This window comes from Bolinopsis microptera, chromosome 6, assembly GCF_026151205.1.
Source record: "Bolinopsis microptera isolate Bmic1 chromosome 6, MBARI_Bmic_1.0, whole genome shotgun sequence".
NCBI lineage: Eukaryota > Metazoa > Ctenophora > Tentaculata > Lobata > Bolinopsidae > Bolinopsis > Bolinopsis microptera.
The window spans coordinates 2,222,198-2,242,356 of record NC_087077.1 but is presented as its reverse complement, the minus strand read 5'-3'; the positions used below and the strand labels follow the sequence as shown (position 1 = coordinate 2,242,356).

General features: G+C 38.4%; 2 protein-coding genes across 3 annotated transcripts; both read left to right on the top strand.

The window, feature by feature from the left end:
* The first annotated feature begins 1,811 nt into the window (after positions 1–1,811).
* On the top strand, positions 1,812–15,764 carry LOC134816373 (uncharacterized). 2 transcript variants are annotated; one of them, XM_063825194.1, is made up of 16 exons: positions 1,812–1,977; positions 3,537–3,655; positions 6,046–6,155; positions 6,437–6,596; positions 6,771–6,861; positions 6,964–7,057; positions 8,982–9,078; positions 9,250–9,388; positions 9,561–9,700; positions 10,963–11,079; positions 11,324–11,390; positions 11,628–11,743; positions 11,972–12,212; positions 12,496–12,616; positions 12,895–13,083; positions 14,395–15,764. In XM_063825194.1, exons 1-16 carry the CDS (start codon positions 1,830–1,832, stop codon positions 15,401–15,403), a joined length of 2,958 nt encoding a protein of 985 aa, XP_063681264.1. In that variant the 5' UTR covers positions 1,812–1,829; the 3' UTR covers positions 15,404–15,764. The 2 variants fall into 2 exon arrangements, with proteins under 2 accessions (XP_063681264.1, XP_063681266.1); XM_063825196.1 differs by having other exon boundaries at positions 12,068–12,212; positions 14,395–15,761.
* Positions 15,765–16,357: 593 nt separating this feature from the next.
* Positions 16,358–20,076, top strand: LOC134816372 (myotubularin-like). The gene is made up of 4 exons (XM_063825193.1): positions 16,358–16,592; positions 16,876–16,996; positions 17,259–17,447; positions 18,759–20,076. Exons 1-4 carry the CDS (start codon positions 16,448–16,450, stop codon positions 19,765–19,767), a joined length of 1,464 nt encoding a protein of 487 aa, XP_063681263.1. The 5' UTR covers positions 16,358–16,447; the 3' UTR covers positions 19,768–20,076.
* The last annotated feature ends 83 nt before the right edge of the window (positions 20,077–20,159 follow it).

Sequence of the window (20,159 nt, the reverse complement as noted above, 5' to 3'; positions counted from 1 at the left end):
CGTGTTGATCCGATTGAAATAGGACAGCAATTTTTAAATTTTATATCATTATTTTGTTGTGATTTAGATAATTCTAACAGTGCCACAATTTTGACTTAAATTGGTATATTTTAGTACGAAGTTTGATACCTCTTTCAATCCCATGCTAGTGCTACTGCCATAAAATATTGCACTACAAAACATTATGGTATCTCAAACATAGTTAAATAAGGAAACAGTTCCTGTTCCTACAACAGCACAACTTCAAATCACAAACCAAGAGTAAATTATACAACTCAACTCACAACTGTAGATCTCAGCAAACAAAAGCATATCTTTGTCAATTTGACACACAATGGGCTCTGATAATCAAAGTCAGGGTGAATGAATGGGTAGAACCATTGTCGAGTATCACGTGACCGACCAACCAAGCTATTGTATTAGTACACAGCACGTGGTGTTGCCTGTCACAATCAGTCCCTGTCGTTTCTATTGCGTCTCTATATCGGTTAAAAAACGATGTTATTTGGTAGCACGGTATATTCTTCATATTTATGATGAATAACAAGTCGAGGCATTACCTAATTTGTGGAATCCATGCCCAAAATCCAAATCTGTGCATATTTCAAAGGCTCGGTGAAACAAAGGTTTAAATATATGTCAAACAAAACGAACGAGTCTACACCGAGTACAATATGGGTTGTATACATTGTAAGCTAAGCATTGTTTTAATAACTGGTGCACATATATCCAAAGCCGCAATCTTTAATTAAGGAAAAATTAATCGCACTTAACAATGTAGAATAGTGCTGTATTGTGTTTATAATACAATATTGCTAGATATTGCAGGAGAAACTGTAGTGTACATAATAAAATCAAGTAAAGAAGGCAGAAGACAACTCGCTGGCTCTGTAGTTATGTTTTCTGCTCGACGTTTTTCTTTGTCAAAACTGAAAACTTACTACAGTCCAATAACTGAACTGAGGAGATAGTAAGAGTTATTGTGAGAGATTAACTCAATAGAGGAGTACAAAACAAAGGTTGTGTTTGACTGTTGATGCGTTGACTGTGTTATTTATCTCAAATAACACACCGAACAGGGCCTGCAATATTAGGGGCAATGAACTGTAGTAATTCAACTGTAAAGGTATTTAAAAGTGGGCGGTGCTCTCTAATTACGTTAGACTAATATATTGTTCTTCTATTGCTGACGTGAGACTTGGGGACTGGGGGCTCTGTCAGGCTCATAATCGGCAAGAGCTGAAAGAACTTGGTTATCCGGAAATCTTAACGATAGCCTAGATTTTGTAACTGATTTTAGATTGATGTGATTTGGATTTAAAGCTCAATAACAATGAATCAGCTGATACTTAACTGGTAACATTGTAACATGTGATTAAGGAATGCTTTCGCGATGTTTCAATTTTTCAATGAAATAAAGGAAGCTATGAGACAATACAAATTACAGAGGATATCTAAAGAACTGTTATATTATGACAAATATACTACATTGCTCCGTCAGGTGGCGAACCTGTATTTACACAGTCGTGATTTAATTGTCAACTTACTCTGCTCCAACAATCTCGTGATTTAAAAATAGCATTAACTTGATTAAACGGCTGCTCTCCAAATTCCAACGTGTACAAATTTAGAAACTTTGACTGACATTTGATACGATCTATAATATCTAACACAATCTCCAGAGTTCCTTACTACCTCTAAAAAATTTTTAATTTATTACAATATCTAGAGTTTTCACTATCTTATCTCACTATCTATATTATCTCACTATCTATCTTATCTGGTTGTATCTTGATATTAACTCCCGTGATAGTACAGATGAAGTATAAATGAGCAGTAGGTTCTACAGTGATGTATCAGCAGCATTACAACAAATAGCAGACCCCATAGAACCGATGATAAACGATGCAATGGAGGAACATACTAGCAATGGAGAAAGGTCCGGCGTGGTGGTCATGTCTACTGTCGAGCTGCTAGGTATGAAACACAAGGAAATATTATGTTGAATCAAATTTTTTGGCTCTTTCCAATTTTATATATGATTTTTTGATGTAGCATCTTCAATTGGAAATCAAAGTTTGACGTTCGCATGTATGTGTAACATGCATGTATGTAACAGAATGTTACTATTCTCACACCCACCACACTACACCACACTACACTACACTACACTACACTACACCACACCACACCACACCACACCACACCACACCACACCACACCACACCACACCACACCACACCACACCACACCACACCACACCACACTACACTACACTACACTACACTACACTACACTACACTACACTACACTACACTACACTACACTACACTACACTACACTACACTACACCACACCCACTACACTACACTACACTACACTACACCACATCCACTACACTACACTACACTACACTACACTACACTACACTACACCACACCCACTACACTACACTACACTACACTACACTACACTACACTACACTACACTACACTACACTACACTACACTAGACTGACCTGAATTTTCACTTTTTCGTCTGATCATCTTGGAAAGTTTTTTGTACATCCCCATGGACGTAAATAGTAACCAAAAAAATTATTTTTGAAAAATTCGGAAATTTAGGTGTTCCCCAAGCCGTTTCCATGACAACCGCGCTCGCGAACCTCAGAAATCTGGAAAAATTCGATATCTCAGGACCCATTGCACCTACAGAGCTAAAATTAGGCTTAAAAGATGCGGAATCAGCATATTTATATGAGACTTATTAATATACATCTTACTATATATAAAGCGAGACGATATATATATGTGTATATATCCGTGCCATTTTACTGACACCACGGCATCAACTTTAACGCGACTTTCCGCAAAAACCGTAAAACATATACAACTGAAACTTTTTTGACTGGGTCAAATGCTTTAATGGCCTTCAAATCAGCATGAAAAAATAAAAAATTGGCCAAGGAATAATAATTTTAGTGCCCAAAATTTGGACTCTCAAGTGGTGTCAAAAACGCGAATTAAATAGGTAATAATTATTTTAGTCTCTCGAGTCTTGACACCACTTTAGGGTTAGACGGGTTCCTGCTAGTATAGCCTAAAGTGCTCACTTTCGTCAAAAATTGCAAAAAACTCATTTTTTGTACATTTCCATGGCAACTGCGCCCTAAAATTTGGATGTGCATCTCTATTTTTCAGTCAAACTATGAACAGCTCAGTACTACACCTGAGGAAGAACTACAGTACACTACACTACACTACACTACACTACACTACACTACACTACACTACACTACACTACACTACACTACACTACACTACACTACACTACACTACACTACACTTGCACTACACTCACTACACTACACTACACTACACTACACTACACTACACTACACTACACTACACTACACTACACTCACTACACTACACTAGACTACACCACACCACACCACACCACACCACACCCACCACTCCGCACCCATTACACCATGCCACACTACACTACCCAGTGATAACACCACTATTTCCCAGTTGACGAGGTACACGATCTGCCCCCTCAAAGTGCCAGTAACCTGGTGTTATGCACTGTAATATGTGGAGGACACCAGATCCGAACCAACATGCAGGTCCCTGAAGCCGACTGCGTCAAGGTATGAGACTTAGGGGGGGGGGGGGGGGGGTATTCAAAGATTCATTTAACAGAGATGTGCACCGTGTTACTTTTAGGTGGCGGCGGTCTGGACGCCAAAATTGGTCGGATAGATATTACTAGATATCCAAACCGCGGTCTGTGTGTACATGATGGTAATTTGGTTGGGTAACTGATGTATATGAATTGATTTCTTAATATCACTCTACAATGTAGAAAAATTTCGTGGCGGTGGCGGCTAATCGCGGTGGTGCACGTCTATGTCATATAAACTCAACGATTGTGTATCTAAAACATTGCTACGCGGGTTGAACATTAAACTGATTGTCACATTACAAGCTCTCCAGTGGGAAGCAACTGGCTCAAAAGTCGGGCCCTTATTACCAAGTAGCCTATCGAACAGTCCTAACACTTACAGAAGGGGTGAACGGTAAACAAAGAAATTTGGGAAGGGAGAGAAAGTAACGCCGTAACGGCCGCATGGAATATTAAAACTGTAGAAATCTGCAATTGAACAAGGACCATCGTTAGCATTAATTATAATATTTATAAACTACACGATAATCTTCTACGGTTAAATATGGTTTATGGAATCATGATTAACCAACGAGATGGTAAACGAACAGCTGCGGCCGTAATTGCTAGTTTAACGGTTCACATTACTCGTTCGGTCACTATTACTAATGATACAATGTGATATTACTAGTCCTAGACAGCAACTTTATGTTTCTCGTTAGTCATAAACAGAGAAAGTGAGCACACCTGGGTAGTTGTTTCCGTCAGATTAATGATATTTTCTAGTAAAAGAAAAAAGAAAGCAGGTGCTGGGGAAAAACACCGCGATCAAGTTGAACAATTCGCCAAATTTGCAGCTTTTAGTTAATCTCAGGTTTGATTCTTCAACAGCATAGACTATGCTGAGCATAGTATATAAAGTTGCAACATACGATTGTTCGGTGGTTTAAAACCAGTTAAAATATCAAATAACTCTCAAGGTTTTAATGTATTTCAATCATCGCAGAGTTTTCTGACAGTTCAAGATGTAAAATTCTAGAATTACCCTCATAGACGGACAGGGTGACTAATTGAGGCAGGGTTTTCAATATTGTAATTTTACAGCATTAGATTCCAACACTATTTGTGTATAAAAGCTAAAATGCCTGCTAAATTATATGTGAAAGAGCCAATATATATAATGTTGCCATGGGGTGGCAACCTGCTAGTTTTGCTGCCTCTCAACTTTATCTAAACGTGACTTAAGTGACTCAATTTCAATCTGTTGAGGGATTGTGGTCCAGCTTAAGGAGTCATTTGCCAAGATTGATCCTCTATTGCTTTTTTTCCCGATTATCTATAGAAATTAGTATCACTTGCCATCTGATAATATGCATTAATAATGAACTTTCTGAGAATAATCTTTTGGGCGGTACGGTATAGTGTGGTTGTGATTATAGTTAAGTAACCATAGTTACTACAATTACTATAGTTGATAATTATAGTAACTAAAGCAACTATAGTAACTGTAGTCTTAAAAATTAAAGTTTTACAGCAGATAGCGATCTAGCAGTTTTTTATCGCCATATAGATTAGTACTTAAAACACACATTGAACTCTATACTCTTATACAGTGGACTAGAAAACTACTACTTCCACTACCACTACCCACTTTAACAGTACCACATACCTGATACCACGTCACCGTGACGTGACGTCACGCTTTCGTTCACTACTACAATAAATACCTTGATGAACCCTGAAATTTGATATTCGTGATTGATTTAATATGTCGATATGCAGAGTACTGTACAAAGTACACACATACAGGATTATTACAGGTATTTGGTAGGAATGTGGTTGGTTATCATGTACATTGTACATTGTACATTGTACACTGGTACACATGAAACTACGGTGATTCGTTACGGAAATCGGCTGATTTCGGCTAGTTTCGGCAATCTGCAGGAGATGTGCTGCAATAAATGCATTAGATTTGTAGTTAATGTAGTAATGATATAAATAACTTTATCACTAACTCTCTTATAATCAAAGTATATCCTATATCATCCTGCATATGATTACAAATTTGATTTAGGTAACAGGAAGATTCTATTTGTTAATACAGACGATTTGTACAGTTTAAGAATTTTAGCCTCTGATATAGAGCAGGATAGAACACATTTTTTTAGTTTTGTATACGTATTTATTTTTTCCGACTACTTATCAGATCTTTAAGATGTTCATTTATGTTCTATTTTTGGTTCGAATAAAGTTATATGATGTAATAAAAAATAATATGATTGTAAAAGACCTAGTACTACAAAGTTGACATTGATATAATACAATATATAGTGATAATAAATAAGAACAAATTGTAATTACTGTTCGTTTCAGTTCAACAAGCGTTTGTCAATAAACCTACCAATCAAGAGAGCCCAGGAGGGTTTTTACACACCCGAGGCGCAGTACCTTATCATAGATATCTACATCAGATACAACGACAAGTTAGTACATATTATTTTAGTTGCTAATGGTTACTAATGGTTACTAATGATTACTAATAGTTACTAAGCCCTTACTAATGGTTTCCATTTTATGATACAAATCCGAGAATTTATAGTTAGCATGAATTCCTTAGAATGCTTTTTTTTCTTTCTTATATTGGTCAGTAAGATAAAACCACTTTTATCTTACATTTCATCTTTTATTTTTTTCAAAAACGAAAGGAATATTTTTCGAACTCAACTTTTTCCTGAGTAATACTTATAACAAAACGTTTCATCAGGAGTAAAGCAGATGAGTTTATAGGACGAGTAATGAGCCCCACCCTCTACCTGACCCCCAACAAGCAGTGTTTAGAGGGGTTTGGGGGTGCAACCCCCGGACGAGATGTAACAAATCATCCTCGATTGAAGTACCACGTTACTCTTACATCTACCCCTTCAGTAAGTTTCGGTTTCAGTGAAAGTGACTGCAATGTACATACTAACTCAAGTGATGTGGATTTGTCTGCTAGGAATGACATTGATGTTGCTGACAGTACTACTTTATATAATACCCACTGTCACAGTCGGTACATATTTGTGGTTATAGTGTGTAGTTGATGTCTCAAATTACAGGATTTTGTCGGTTGGACGGGAACCCAGGTGACTCCTTTCGAAAACATGCAGTACAAGATTATAGTGAACGGAAATGTTGTTGATTTTCCCGGTAAGTATTCATTCCTTGTTTCAGGTAATATTTAAAGCAGAATCTAAGTCTTAAAATGTCACCTAGTGTGAGTAGAATTTGGATGAATAAATAAACCTTCAGGGTCATTTGAAACAGTCGAGTTGTACGTTCCTGGAATAGTTTCCGAGCTCTGTGATGAGCTGTATCAATCCAATGTTTATCTCACAAATTTTAGGTTTGTTCTACGTTTAATCAAGTGCCCCTACATATCTTTTTTTGATCCAAAGACGGTCTTCTCATAGCAATATTGTATGCCGCGAATAATATTTTTGTTATCTTTGTTGCGTTAAACGCACATGGTTCGCGCGCGCGCCCATGCATACTCAGTCGTAGGCTATCCATTATCGGTATGAAATCTTTTATCTAGATAAACAGATAAAGATTTAGGTTTTATCTAGATAAAACCGATAAAACCGATAATTTTTCTGCTGAAGGCCAAAGCCAAAATGTTTTTCCAAATTTCGCAAAAACTAATTGTCGACTTTTATTACTGTTTACCAGTAATCTTGCTAAAGTACCACTTCCTTTCTTTTGAAAATATTAGAGCATCAGTCTTCTTCTCCGGGGAGCAGAAGTGCACCAGTTTTCTTCAAAACAGTAGAGCATCTGTTTTCTTCTCCGGGGAGCAGAAGTGCACCAGTTCTCTTCAAAACAGTAGACTAACGGTTTCCTTCTCCTGGGAACAGTAACGCACTTGTTCTCTTCAAAACAGTAGACCCCACCAGTTTTCTTCTCCTGAGAACACTGGACAGTAACGCACTAGTTCTCTTCAAAACAGTAGACTACTGGTTTCCTTCTCCTGAGAACAGTAACGCACCAGTTCTCTTCAGAACAGTAGACCAAGGGTTTCCTTCTCCTGAGAACAGTAGTGCACCAGTTCTCTTCAAAACAGTAGACCACTGGTTTCCTTCTCCTGAGAACAGTAACGCACTAGTTCTCTTCAAAACAGTAGACCAAGGGTTTCCTTCTCCTGAGAACAGTAACGCACTAGTTCTCTTCAAAACAGTAGACCAAGGGTTTCCTTCTCCTGAGAACAGTAACGCACCAGTTCTCTTCAAAACAGTAGACCACTGGTTTCCTTCTCCTGAGAACAGTAACGCACTAGTTCTCTTCAAAACAGTAGACCAAGGGTTTCCTTCTCCTGAGAACAGTAGTGCACCAGTTCTCTTCAAAACAGTAGACCACTGGTTTCCTTCTCCTGAGAACAGTAGTGCACCAGTTCTCTTCAAAACATTAGACCACCGGTTTCCTTCTCCTGAGAACAGTAGTGTACTAGTTCTCTTCAAAACAGTAGACCAACGGTTTCCTTCTCCTAAAAACAGTAGTGCACCAAATACCAATTCTCCTCGAAACAGTAAAGCATTTAAAGTGATTCAGTGAACCGTTTTCTTATCCTGTTGATAACTTGGAGCAACAGATTCCTTCTCCTGAAGACAATGTTTCACGCCCAGAACACTTACGGAATTCAATTGAGTGCCCTGCCGGTATTTTTGACTCTTGTTAACAGTAACATGCTCGTTCCCGTCTCCAGAATGGTTGTAAGGTAAAACGCCAGCACCCTCAAGAGAACAATGTCAATAACTTTCTCTGGATTTCTACAGTTCATACAGTTCTACAGTTCCATAGGTATACAAATGTAAATAAACCTCTTAAGCTCACATCTAAGTAAACTACCTCTTCTATACTACTATACTAGTCTTCTATACTAGAAGACGTTTGGGACTGTTTCTTGGATTACTTGGGAAGGCAAAAACACTAATATTTCTTTACAATTTTACAGTGTTGTGGCAGTATTTTCGGTAATATCTAGTGAATTTTTATACCGATAAAAATATGTTTTATCTAGATAAACAGATAACTTTTTTAAACGAATTATCGGAGATAATTATCGGTTACGATTATCGGAGTGGATAGCCTACTCAGTCGGTCGCGTCAACGACAAACGAATGCCAGCTTAGTGCGAGCAATTAAATCCAGGTGGTCGCGTGCTGTAATTTGTTATTAATTTGTGTATCCGATTATTCTCACTTAAATACACGCAATACTGTGAATATTTGAAAATCTAATTTCAAACTCATATTTTGATCATGACACCACAGATTGGTGGTGATCCCCTTGAAAGATGAACACAAAAGACTGGCAAACTGGACTACGTTCTCGAACATATTGGGCATCACTAAATCTTACGTTCAGACGGTATGAACGAACCTTTTAGTGTTATAACCAACAGAAATGTCAAATGATGTCACCAGATATTTGAATGTCAAAGGTTGTGTTTGTGTTTGGTGAAACCCTGTTTTTCTCTGAACTGACGTTAAACAGGGCCTATATATTATACTTGAAAGTAAGCAATGTTTATTATCACAGGGCAGTAAGAAACAATGCTGTTACACCATTAAATGTGCTGATTGTAGAACGGTCAAGATATTTGTCCCAGACATGTCGCGGAGACAAAAGTTTAAAAAGCACATAGAGGACACCTTTAATGTGGTTGGCAAACAGCAGGGTGAGTGACTCTGAACATTCAGAAACTTTCCTGCTAAAAATTATATCATTATATGTTAGCTTCTTTTAATTGTTATCAGTGACTGTTAATTTCGCTATTGAATTATCCTCAATCTTTTGATAACGAAGCAAACCTAATATCACTTTAATTATTGAGTTTATTTTGCCACCAGGTGAAGATAAGCTGGTGATGGAGATGAAGACTCCCCCGAAACAGGAAAGGCCAAAAAGACACACAACTATTTCAGCCTTCCTTTCAGCAGACAACATTTGCTCAAGTGACGGGGAGGCAAACGAGGCGACGTCCCTTCAGGTTAGCTGATTCTAGAAGTTTCTGTGTTTTTAAAATTTTAATAATCAAGTAAAATTGGGTGAATTTACATTTTGTACAACTCACCAAGTTAACTTGTTCGTGACTGTAAACAAAGATAAATACACTTTTTAAGATAAAGATAAAATAAAATTCAGACAATTTCTTCAACAATTGTATCCAAAAGCACTCCACATAACATTGAAATTCCAATCCTGATAGAGGATTGTGGTTTTCGTATTCGACGTAACGTACAGTGTGAACTTGTAGTGGCTAACAAAGCTTGCTGAATGCGTCCACCGGGCTATAGAAGTCACATCAGCCTCCAGATGGACTGTAACAATAGGTACTTCAACAAACCCGCACTTGCTCACGTATATATCCAAGATAAGAAACTCCACCTGTCCATCGTTGTATCTTGTGTATGAAGGGTTGGGTCCTGTTTCTCCGGCACATATTGTAGCACAAGGTTCCGGTCTAAGAGAACCATATCTTGTGTTGACTATCTTCAAGTTAGTTTGAAGGGATGGAGTTGTTAGGAGGAGGATAAAGAAGGTCCACAGAAACTTCATAATGGAAGTTAGAACAGACGAGAATGAAAAATGTAGATAAAAATACCAATTTTATAGCACTTAAATAGGGACACGTTCAATGAACATGTCCCTATTGTTCATTGTTCACGGGACTCTAAACCAGATGTTAATCCGGGCATTACGTAAGCTACAACTGATGTCTTCAACGAAGCAGACAAAGGATTCTCAACTTTAACCACCTGTTATTTTTTATCGCTTACTCGACTGACACCTTTAATTGTTAAGGAGAGAGAAATTCGTTAAAAACCAATGATCATAAATATGTTAAAATACGGAAACACCTTTACCACCCATTTCATTGGTCAAGAAGAAATGACACTCGTTGTATTGTCAAAAAATAATAGTAAGGTTGCAGACATAGTACTAAATTTATTGTGAGTTTATGTTATGATTATCACAGATCCATATGTTAGATTTAGCAAGTTCTCTGCTTTTTGTGTTTCACGTCATCTGGTCATATTAATAAGTGAACGTTCGCATATTATAACTTAAGGCAGCCTAGGAGGAAGAGTATTTAGGAAAGTTGTAATTTATATACAAAAGCTTTGTGTAAGGAGAAGGAGAGGGTCTAAAATTGGAAAAATCTGGCTCACATACTTTAATAACACATAGTATGTTTTTATCTTGTATGTTTTTTTTGGGAATTTTCAGATGTTTATCAGTAATTTTCAGGGTATTTCAGACGAAGACGTGCTAGGAAACGATTTGTATTCTAATAGAGGTGGAGGTGAAGGTGAAGGTGTTCCAGCTGAGCGGCTATATAACACAGATGTGCACACGTTAAGACAAGTAAATCAATAATAACACGTGGTTAACACGTGGCAACCACGTGGTTAACACGTGGCAACCACGTGGTTAACACGTGGCAACCACGTGTTAACACGTGGATTGCAATTAATAACTGCTCCATCACAAGAACAGCATGTTAATGTTCATTGTTCCTGTTGAAGATGTAAGTGAATTTCACAAAATATATTTGGTTGGTCTGCCAGATGATTACTCGAAATGTTTCATATTTTCTGTTTGTTTAAAGGTTGAGTTTCCAGAGGATGGGTTTAGTGAGGACGACATGTTTGACCTGCCCACCTTTAAAGTTACTGGTACGGTTACACTATGATAACACTATAATTACATTGTAATTACACTATATTTACACTATAATTACACTATAATTACACTATAATTACACTGTAATTTCCCATTTGATAAACTCATGTGAAAGGCGCACTACAAAGCATGCGCACACGTCTTACATGCAAAGTTTTGAATGATTTTGGTTGAATATGTACTCAATTTCTTTTAAGATCAAATAAAAGTAAAATTATAACATATTCTAGATTTCTCTGACGGGGAATCAGTGGATAGTTTGGATGTATCAGATGACCAACCTCGTACCAGATTGTTTACTGGCACCAGTGTGTCCAGCTTTACAAGCTACCTCAGTGGTTATGGGGTGAGTTACTATAGAGTGATCGCAATAATATGTTTTTAAAAGATTGGAATTATAATTATTCAATTTAATCAGATGTGTTGAAGCATTCAATTGTTCACCAAGAGATTCCCCTTTTCGGTGGTACGGAATTTCTTATAAGCACTTCCACGGACAACCGTATTCACACTAATAAAATCATCAACCTGCTCTGGTTGGAAGAAAATCATGTGACCTAAAATACGCCAAAAGTCTTCCAGGGGATCAAAATCCAGTCAAAAGTCTGAGAACGAACCTGATCAAAAATCCCCCAAAAGAAAGATCCACTCTCACTCTAAGAAACTGCAGATGGATGCCCTACGGTTGCGGATACGATACCACCACTACAACACTACGTTGAGTGCCCCCAGTCACTCCTTGTTGAAGCAGATATCAGTGGAGAAGAGGGCGGGGTTTACTCGGTATAATCTTGATAAGGAGCACAATCGACAGGGTGAGAGTTGTGGGTTCGAATAATTAGCTGCTGCTTTCAAAGCTTTAAAAATGACATGTTGTAATAAATAATTTAATATCCAGCTTCGAACAAGAAGAATTAATTTTCAGCAATTAATTAAATTAAGCTCCTAACGGGTCCCTCTTTTTATGGTTATCTCTGTTTACTACCATAAGGCTGGGGTCCTAATGTACCTTAGCACGAAGTGGCACAGCGCCACATATTTCATATCCGCCACTATATCTCAGACGAGGATATATAACGTAACTTGGTGATATCCTAGGTGATATGAGAGGGTGGACGAAGGTGGACAACACGAACTACAGACAATGCAAATCCTATCCTCCTTTGTTCTACGTACCGGTCCAAGCTGGCTCTTCCCTTGTTAGTGTCATCATGTTCCGGTTAGTCAGAGAGATAGTTTCAGTAGTCTACTAGTCTTCGGTAATGTTCGATTATTCGGGACAAATGAGAGTCTCCACTCAGTGTAATAAACAAAATGTTGTCAAATAATCGAATATGATCGACCCTCTCAAAAGAGCGAAAAAAGATACCTATTAGTCTTCAGTAATGACAATGTTCACAAAATTAGTCAGATGGTTAACCATTATACCAAACCCTTTTAAAAGTTTTAACCTGTACTACTAGAGATGTGTTTAACCTCAAAACCAATTTGTGTCAGGTCGAAAGGGAGGATTCCGGCTCTTAGCTGGCTGAATAACTCAGGAGCGATTCTGATGCGAAGTGCACAGCCACGAACAGGCATCCTACAGAAAAACTGCAAAGAAGATGAACTCTTTCTGGAATCTGTGCAGACGCTCTCTAGAAATAAAAGTGGGAAAGAGCTCCCTTTCATGATATTCGATGCAAGGTTTGTTTTTCTGCCATAAATAGATCATAGATTACAATTTTATTCTTCATCAATTATTTAACAATTTTACTTAATTAGTTTTTACTTTTCTCTTCAGTAGATCAATGAAATTTTCGGTGTTAAAAATATATGTTTATCAATTTACATCTGATTTATTCATTTTGCAAAGAAAGTTTTATGCTGTGGATCATTGAAATGATCAGAATTGAAATTGTGCAGATAAAAAAAATAAAGAAATAACATGCACCATCTTTATCAAATCATACGAAAACCTAAAACAATTTACTTCAAGACTGCAATACTATGAAAGTCCACACTTATAACAATATTAGCGATCTCCTTTCCCTTCCACTTCATATAAACTGTCTGTTTCAACGTGCTGTCCTCCTCCGCAAGATCGAAATACCCTCCTCCTAGCATATCATCCTCACTTCCATAATCCCTGTCCTTCAAATAGAACTTTAGGATCATGTTTTTTGGGCTTCTTTCTGTTCTGACATGAAAAGACTGTTCCACTGAAGTTATAGTTTTGCTTCTCTTAGGCTCTGTTGCTCCGAGCAGCAAGTCGTTTGCTCTTATCTCGACAAATGGGTCTACTTCAGATCCTATATCGGTTGACCGTACGATGTTGTTGATTGAGTGGACACATATTCGCATGATTGTCTGTGGATCTAACGACTCTGCTCCGTTTATCTCATCCTGATCTGTGAACCGCACGTGTTTGCTCTGTGTTGCAGAGTTTGATTGTCCCATATTGCTGATGTTGATGTTGTGGCGGATAGTGAAATAAGACAAGGGAATGTTTATATGGAGAAGCAAGAAAAGGTTTTGAACAAACAATGAAATAACATATCCGGGATTCAGTCTACTTATCTAGAATTGATCAGATGTTTAATTTTAGAACTGCACTGTAAAATAATACCAGTTGATAATGATTGGTGCATAGTAAACAGTATGTAACTAGACCCTCAAAGATAAGCGTGACATTTGAACCGGGATAAAAATGAATAAGTTGAATTTTATAAATTCTAGCTCAGTTGGTACTTGATTTGACAGATGCAAGATATGGACTGACTGTGACCAACTTGATATAATTATATTAAAAAACGGCTTTTTCTTCTACATCTACCGTAAATTTGAAAAACTGACGTCAAACATATCAAATTTCTGACATCTTATCTTCATCGCTTCATGCTTCATTTAATTTCCTTAGTTTATCTAAATATTATTCATGTATTTTTAATTTCACCTAAAGTCCTAAACCAGGACAGATGGAAAGGCGAGATCACCAACATTAATTCTGTATTTCAGGTCTAAGATCGCAGCTAGAGGAAACCAAATGAAAGGAAAAGGAATGGAAAACGTCGCCAACTACGAAAACACAAAACTAAACTTCCTTGACATGGCCAATATCCACGCTATCCGGGACAGCTTCGAGAAAGTCACTGCTATGTGCAACGCTCCGAGCAACACCAAATGGGAGACCCGCCTGGAGCAGTCTCAGTGGTTACTGCACGTGCAGAGTGTGGTGCGCGGCGCGTATTTCGTGAGTCAGCACTTAGTGGCGGGTGGTGCGGCACTGGTGCACTGTTCGGACGGATGGGATAGAACGAGTCAGCTAACTTCACTGTCACTGTTACTAGTAGACCCTTACTATCGTACATATTCCGGCTTCCAAGTACTTGTTGAGAGGGAGTGGCTGAGTTTTGGGCACAGGTTCCACGACAGACTGGGTATGGCCCACCCCAGCCAGAAATCTCCAATATTCCTCCTCTTCCTGGACGCAGTCCACCAGTTCTTAGTACAGTTCCCTGACGTGTTTGAGTTTACTCAGGAGTACCTGACTGTTTTGTGTGACCTGTTCAGCAGCGGCTGGACCACTACCTTCCTCAGGAACTGTCCTCAAGAGCGATCCTCCGCAGACAGGCTCCAGCTGTGGGACGTGCTGGACGCCATGAGAACAGAGCTTACAAACGAGCGGTATTATCTTAGTACAGACCCTATAAACCCACGGGTATCACTCCGTCACATGGTGTTGTGGCGGGAATATTTCCTGCGATTTGATTGGTGGAGAGAAACGCTTGCGGAGGATCGACAGGGACCGGTAGTGTGGGTACCGGATCACGCCGTCCAGAATTGTCACCTCTGCCATGAGAGGTTTAACGCGCTGAAGTTCAAGAGAAAACACCACTGTAGATCGTGCGGGAATATTTTTTGCGGGAATTGTGCGAGTAAAAGAATTTGTATACCTCTGAAAAACTACACCACGCCTGTGTTGGTTTGTGATAAGTGTTATCAGGAGCACACGACATCTCCATAGTGATCACGTGATCTCCATAGTGATCACGTGATCTCCATAGTGACCACGTGATCTCCATAGTGATCACGTGATCAGTGATTGAAGCCAGACAATGATATTAGCTGATCATTGATTGTGTATTTTCTTACGAATTGTTTTTGTTTAAAAATCAGAATTTATTTTACAGACTGTTTAATTTTTCTAGCTGATTGATTTAGTTTAGTTTGGGAAATGTTTTGACGATGATAGTGTAGTTGTAAAACATTTTGCTGAAATGTTAAAAGTTTGTGGGTAAGATTTACGACGAATGAATTGCTGCAAGTTTTACTGCATGATTTAGTTATTAACTTCTGAGCAAACATTTGAGAAATAAAACTTCAAACTCATTCAATTCAATTGTAAAACACAAATTTTAAGTTTAGGCTATGAGCGTAGACTCCCGTATACAAAGTTAAAAAGTGGCGCGACAAGTTGAAAAACGCCACTTCAAAGGATAATAAGTCATAACATAACATAAATTCATAGCATAACATAATTAGCATAATTAATATTGCATAACTGATAACATAACATAATCCCAGAGATGACCCAGACACGATGCTTCGTGACCAATGTAACCTGATTCAATAACCGTCAACTGTCGTCTAGCCAGCTGAACTGATGGGCCCTATTACATGACGTGAGTATTCAATACTATATATTAATATATTCAATACTTACTTAGTATGTACTGTACATATATATATATATATATATTGAGTTACTATAGAGTGATCGCAATAATATGTTTTTAAAAGATTGGAATTATAATTATTCAATTTAATCAGATGTGTTGAAGCATTCAATTGTTCACCAAGAAATTCCCCTTTTCGGTGGTAAGCACTTCCACGGACAACCGTATTCACACTAATAAAATCATTAACCTCCTCTGGTTGGAAGGAAATCATGTGACCTAAAATACGCCAAAAGTCTTCCAGGGGATCAAAATCCAGTCAAAAGTCTGAGAACGAACCTGATCAAAAATCCCCCAAAAGAAAGATCCACTCTCACTCTAAGAAACTGCAGATGGATGCCCTACGGTTGCGGATACGATACCACCACTACAACACTACGTTGAGTGCCCCCAGTCACTCCTTGTTGAAGCAGATATCAGTGGAGAAGAGGGCGGGGTTTACTCGGTATAATCTGGATAAGGAGCACAATCGACAGGGTGAGAGTTCTGGGTTCGAATTATTAGCTGCTGCTCCCAAAGCTTTAAAAATTACATGTTGTAATAAATAATTTTATATCCAGCTCCGAACAAGAAGAATTAATTTTCAGCAATTAATTAAATTAAGCTCCTAACGGGTCCCTCTTTTTATGGTTATCTCTGTTTACTACCAAAAAGCTGGGGTTCAAATGTACCTTAGCACGAAGTGGCACAGCGCCACATATTTCATATCCGCCACTATATCTCACACGAGGATGTATAACGTAACTTGGTGATATCCTAGGTGATATGAGAGGGTGGACGAAGGTGGACAACACGAACTACAGACAATGCAAATCCTATCCTCCTTTGTTCTACGTACCGGTCCAAGCTGGCTCTTCTCTTGTTAGTGTCATCATGTTCCGGTTAGTCAGAGAGATAGTTTCAGTAGTCTTCGGTAATGTTCGATTATTTGGGACAAATGAGAGTCTCCACTCAGTGTAATAAACAAAATGTTGTCAAATATTTTTAACCCTCTCAAAAGAGCGAAAAAAGATACCTATTAGTCTTCATTAATGACATTGTTCACAAAATTAGTCAGATGGTTAACTTTTATACCAAACCCTTTTAAAAGTTTTAACCTGTACTACTAAAGAAGTGTTTAACCTCAAAACCAATTTGTGTCAGGTCGAAAGGGAGGATTCCGGCTCTTAGCTGGCTAAATAACTCAGGAGCGATTCTGATGCGAAGTGCACAGCCACGAACAGGCATCCTACAGAAAAACTGCAAAGAAGATGAACTCTTTCTGGAATCTGTCCAGACGCTCTCTAGAAATAAAAGTGGGAAAGATCTCCCTTTCATGATATTCGATGCAAGGTTTGTTTTTCTGCCATAAATAGATCGTAGATTACAATTTTATTCTTCATCAATTATTTAACAATTTTACTTAATTAGTTTTTACTTTTCTCTTCAGTAGATCAATGAAATTTTCGGTGTTAAAAATATATGTTTATCAATTTACATCTGATTTATTCATTTTGCAAAGAAAGTTTTATGCTGTGGATCATTGAAATGATCAGAATTGAAATTGTGCAGATAAAAAAAATAAAGAAATAACATGCACCATCTTTATCAAATCATACGAAAACCTAAAACAATTTACTTCAAGACTGCAATACTATGAAAGTCCACACTTATAACAATATTAGCGATCTCCTTTCCCTTCCACTTCATATAAACTGTCTGTTTCAACGTGCTGTCCTCCTCCGCAAGATCGAAATACCCTCCTCCTAGCATATCATCCTCACTTCCATAATCCCTGTCCTTCAAATAGAACTTTAGGATCATGTTTTTTGGGCTTCTTTCTGTTCTGACATGAAAAGACTGTTCCACTGAAGTTATAGTTTTGCTTCTCTTAGGCTCTGTTGCTCCGAGCAGCAAGTCGTTTGCTCTTATCTCGACAAATGGGTCTACTTCAGATCCTATATCGGTTGACCGTACGATGTTGTTGATTGAGTGGACACATATTCGCATGATTGTCTGTGGATCTAACGATTCTGCTCCGTTCATCTCATCCTGATTAGCGAACCGCACGTGTTTGCTCTGTGTTGTAGAGTTTGATTGTCCCATATTGTGTGTGTTGATGTTGTCACGGATAGTGAAACAAGACTAGGGAATGTTTATATGGAGAAGCAAGAAAAGGTTTTGAACAAACAATGAAATAACATATCCGGGATTCAGTCTACTTATCTACAATTGATCAGATGTTTAATTTTAGAACTGCACTGTAAAATAATACCAGTTGATAATGATTGGTGCATAGTAAACAGTATGTAACTAGACCCTCAAAGATAAGCGTGACATTTGAACCGGGATAAAAATAAATAAGTTGAATTTTATAAATTCTAGTTCAGTTGGTACTTGATTTGACAGATGCAAGATATCGACTGACTGTGACCAACTTGATATAATTATATTAAAAAACGGCTTTTTCTTCTACATCTACCGTAAATTTGAAAAACTGACGTCAAACATATCAAATTTCTGACATCTTATCTTCATCGCTTCATGCTTCATTTAATTTCCTTAGTTTATCTAAATATTATTCATGTATTTTTAATTTCACCTAAAGTCCTAAACCAGGACAGATGGAAAGGCGAGATCACCAACATTAATTCTGTATTTCAGGTCTAAGATCGCAGCTAGAGGAAACCAAATGAAAGGAAAAGGAATGGAAAACGTCGCCAACTACGAAAACACAAAACTAAACTTCCTTGACATGGCCAATATCCACGCTATCCGGGACAGCTTCGAGAAAGTCACTGCTATGTGCAATGCTCCGAGCAACACCAAATGGGAGACCCGCCTGGAGCAGTCTCAGTGGTTACTGCACGTGCAGAGTGTGGTGCGCGGCGCGTATTTCGTGAGTCAGCACTTAGTGGCGGGTGGTGCGGCACTGGTGCACTGTTCGGACGGATGGGATAGAACGAGTCAGCTAACTTCACTGTCACTGTTACTAGTAGACCCTTACTATCGTACATATTCCGGCTTCCAAGTACTTGTTGAGAGGGAGTGGCTGAGTTTTGGGCACAGGTTCCACGACAGACTGGGTATGGCCCACCCCAGCCAGAAATCTCCAATATTCCTCCTCTTCCTGGACGCAGTCCACCAGTTCTTAGTCCAGTTCCCTGACGTGTTTGAGTTTACTCAGGAGTACCTGACTGTTTTGTGTGACCTGTTCAGCAGCGGCTGGACCACCACCTTCCTCAGGAACTGTCCTCAAGAGCGCTCCTCCGCAGACAGGCTCCAGCTGTGGGACGTGCTGGACGCCATGAGAACTGAGCTTACAAACGAGCGATATTATCTTAGTACAGACCCTATAAACCCACGGGTATCACTCCGTCACATGGTGTTGTGGCGGGAATATTTCCTGCGATTTGATTGGTGGAGAGAAACGCTTGCGGAGGATCGACAGGGACCGGTAGTGTGGGTACCGGATCACGCCGTCCAGAATTGTCACCTCTGCCATGAGAGGTTTAACGCGCTGAAGTTCAAGAGAAAACACCACTGTAGATCGTGCGGGAATATTTTTTGCGGGAATTGTGCGAGTAAAAGAATTTGTATACCTCTGAAAAACTACACCACGCCTGTGTTGGTTTGTGATAAGTGTTATCAGGAGCACACGACATCTCCATAGTGATCACGTGATCTCCATAGTGATCACGTGATCTCCATAGTGACCACGTGATCTCCATAGTGATCACGTGATCAGTGATTGAAGCCAGACAATGATATTAGCTGATCATTGATTGTGTATTTTCTTACGAATTGTTTTTGTTTAAAAATCAGAATTTATTTTACAGACTGTTTAATTTTTCTAGCTGATTGATTTAGTTTAGTTTGGGAAATGTTTTGACGATGATAGTGTAGTTGTAAAACATTTTGCTGAAATGTTAAAAGTTTGTGGGTAAGATTTACGACGAATGAATTGCTGCAAGTTTTACTGCATGATTTAGTTATTAACTTCTGAGCAAACATTTGAGAAATAAAACTTCAAACTCATTCAATTCAATTGTAAAACACAAATTT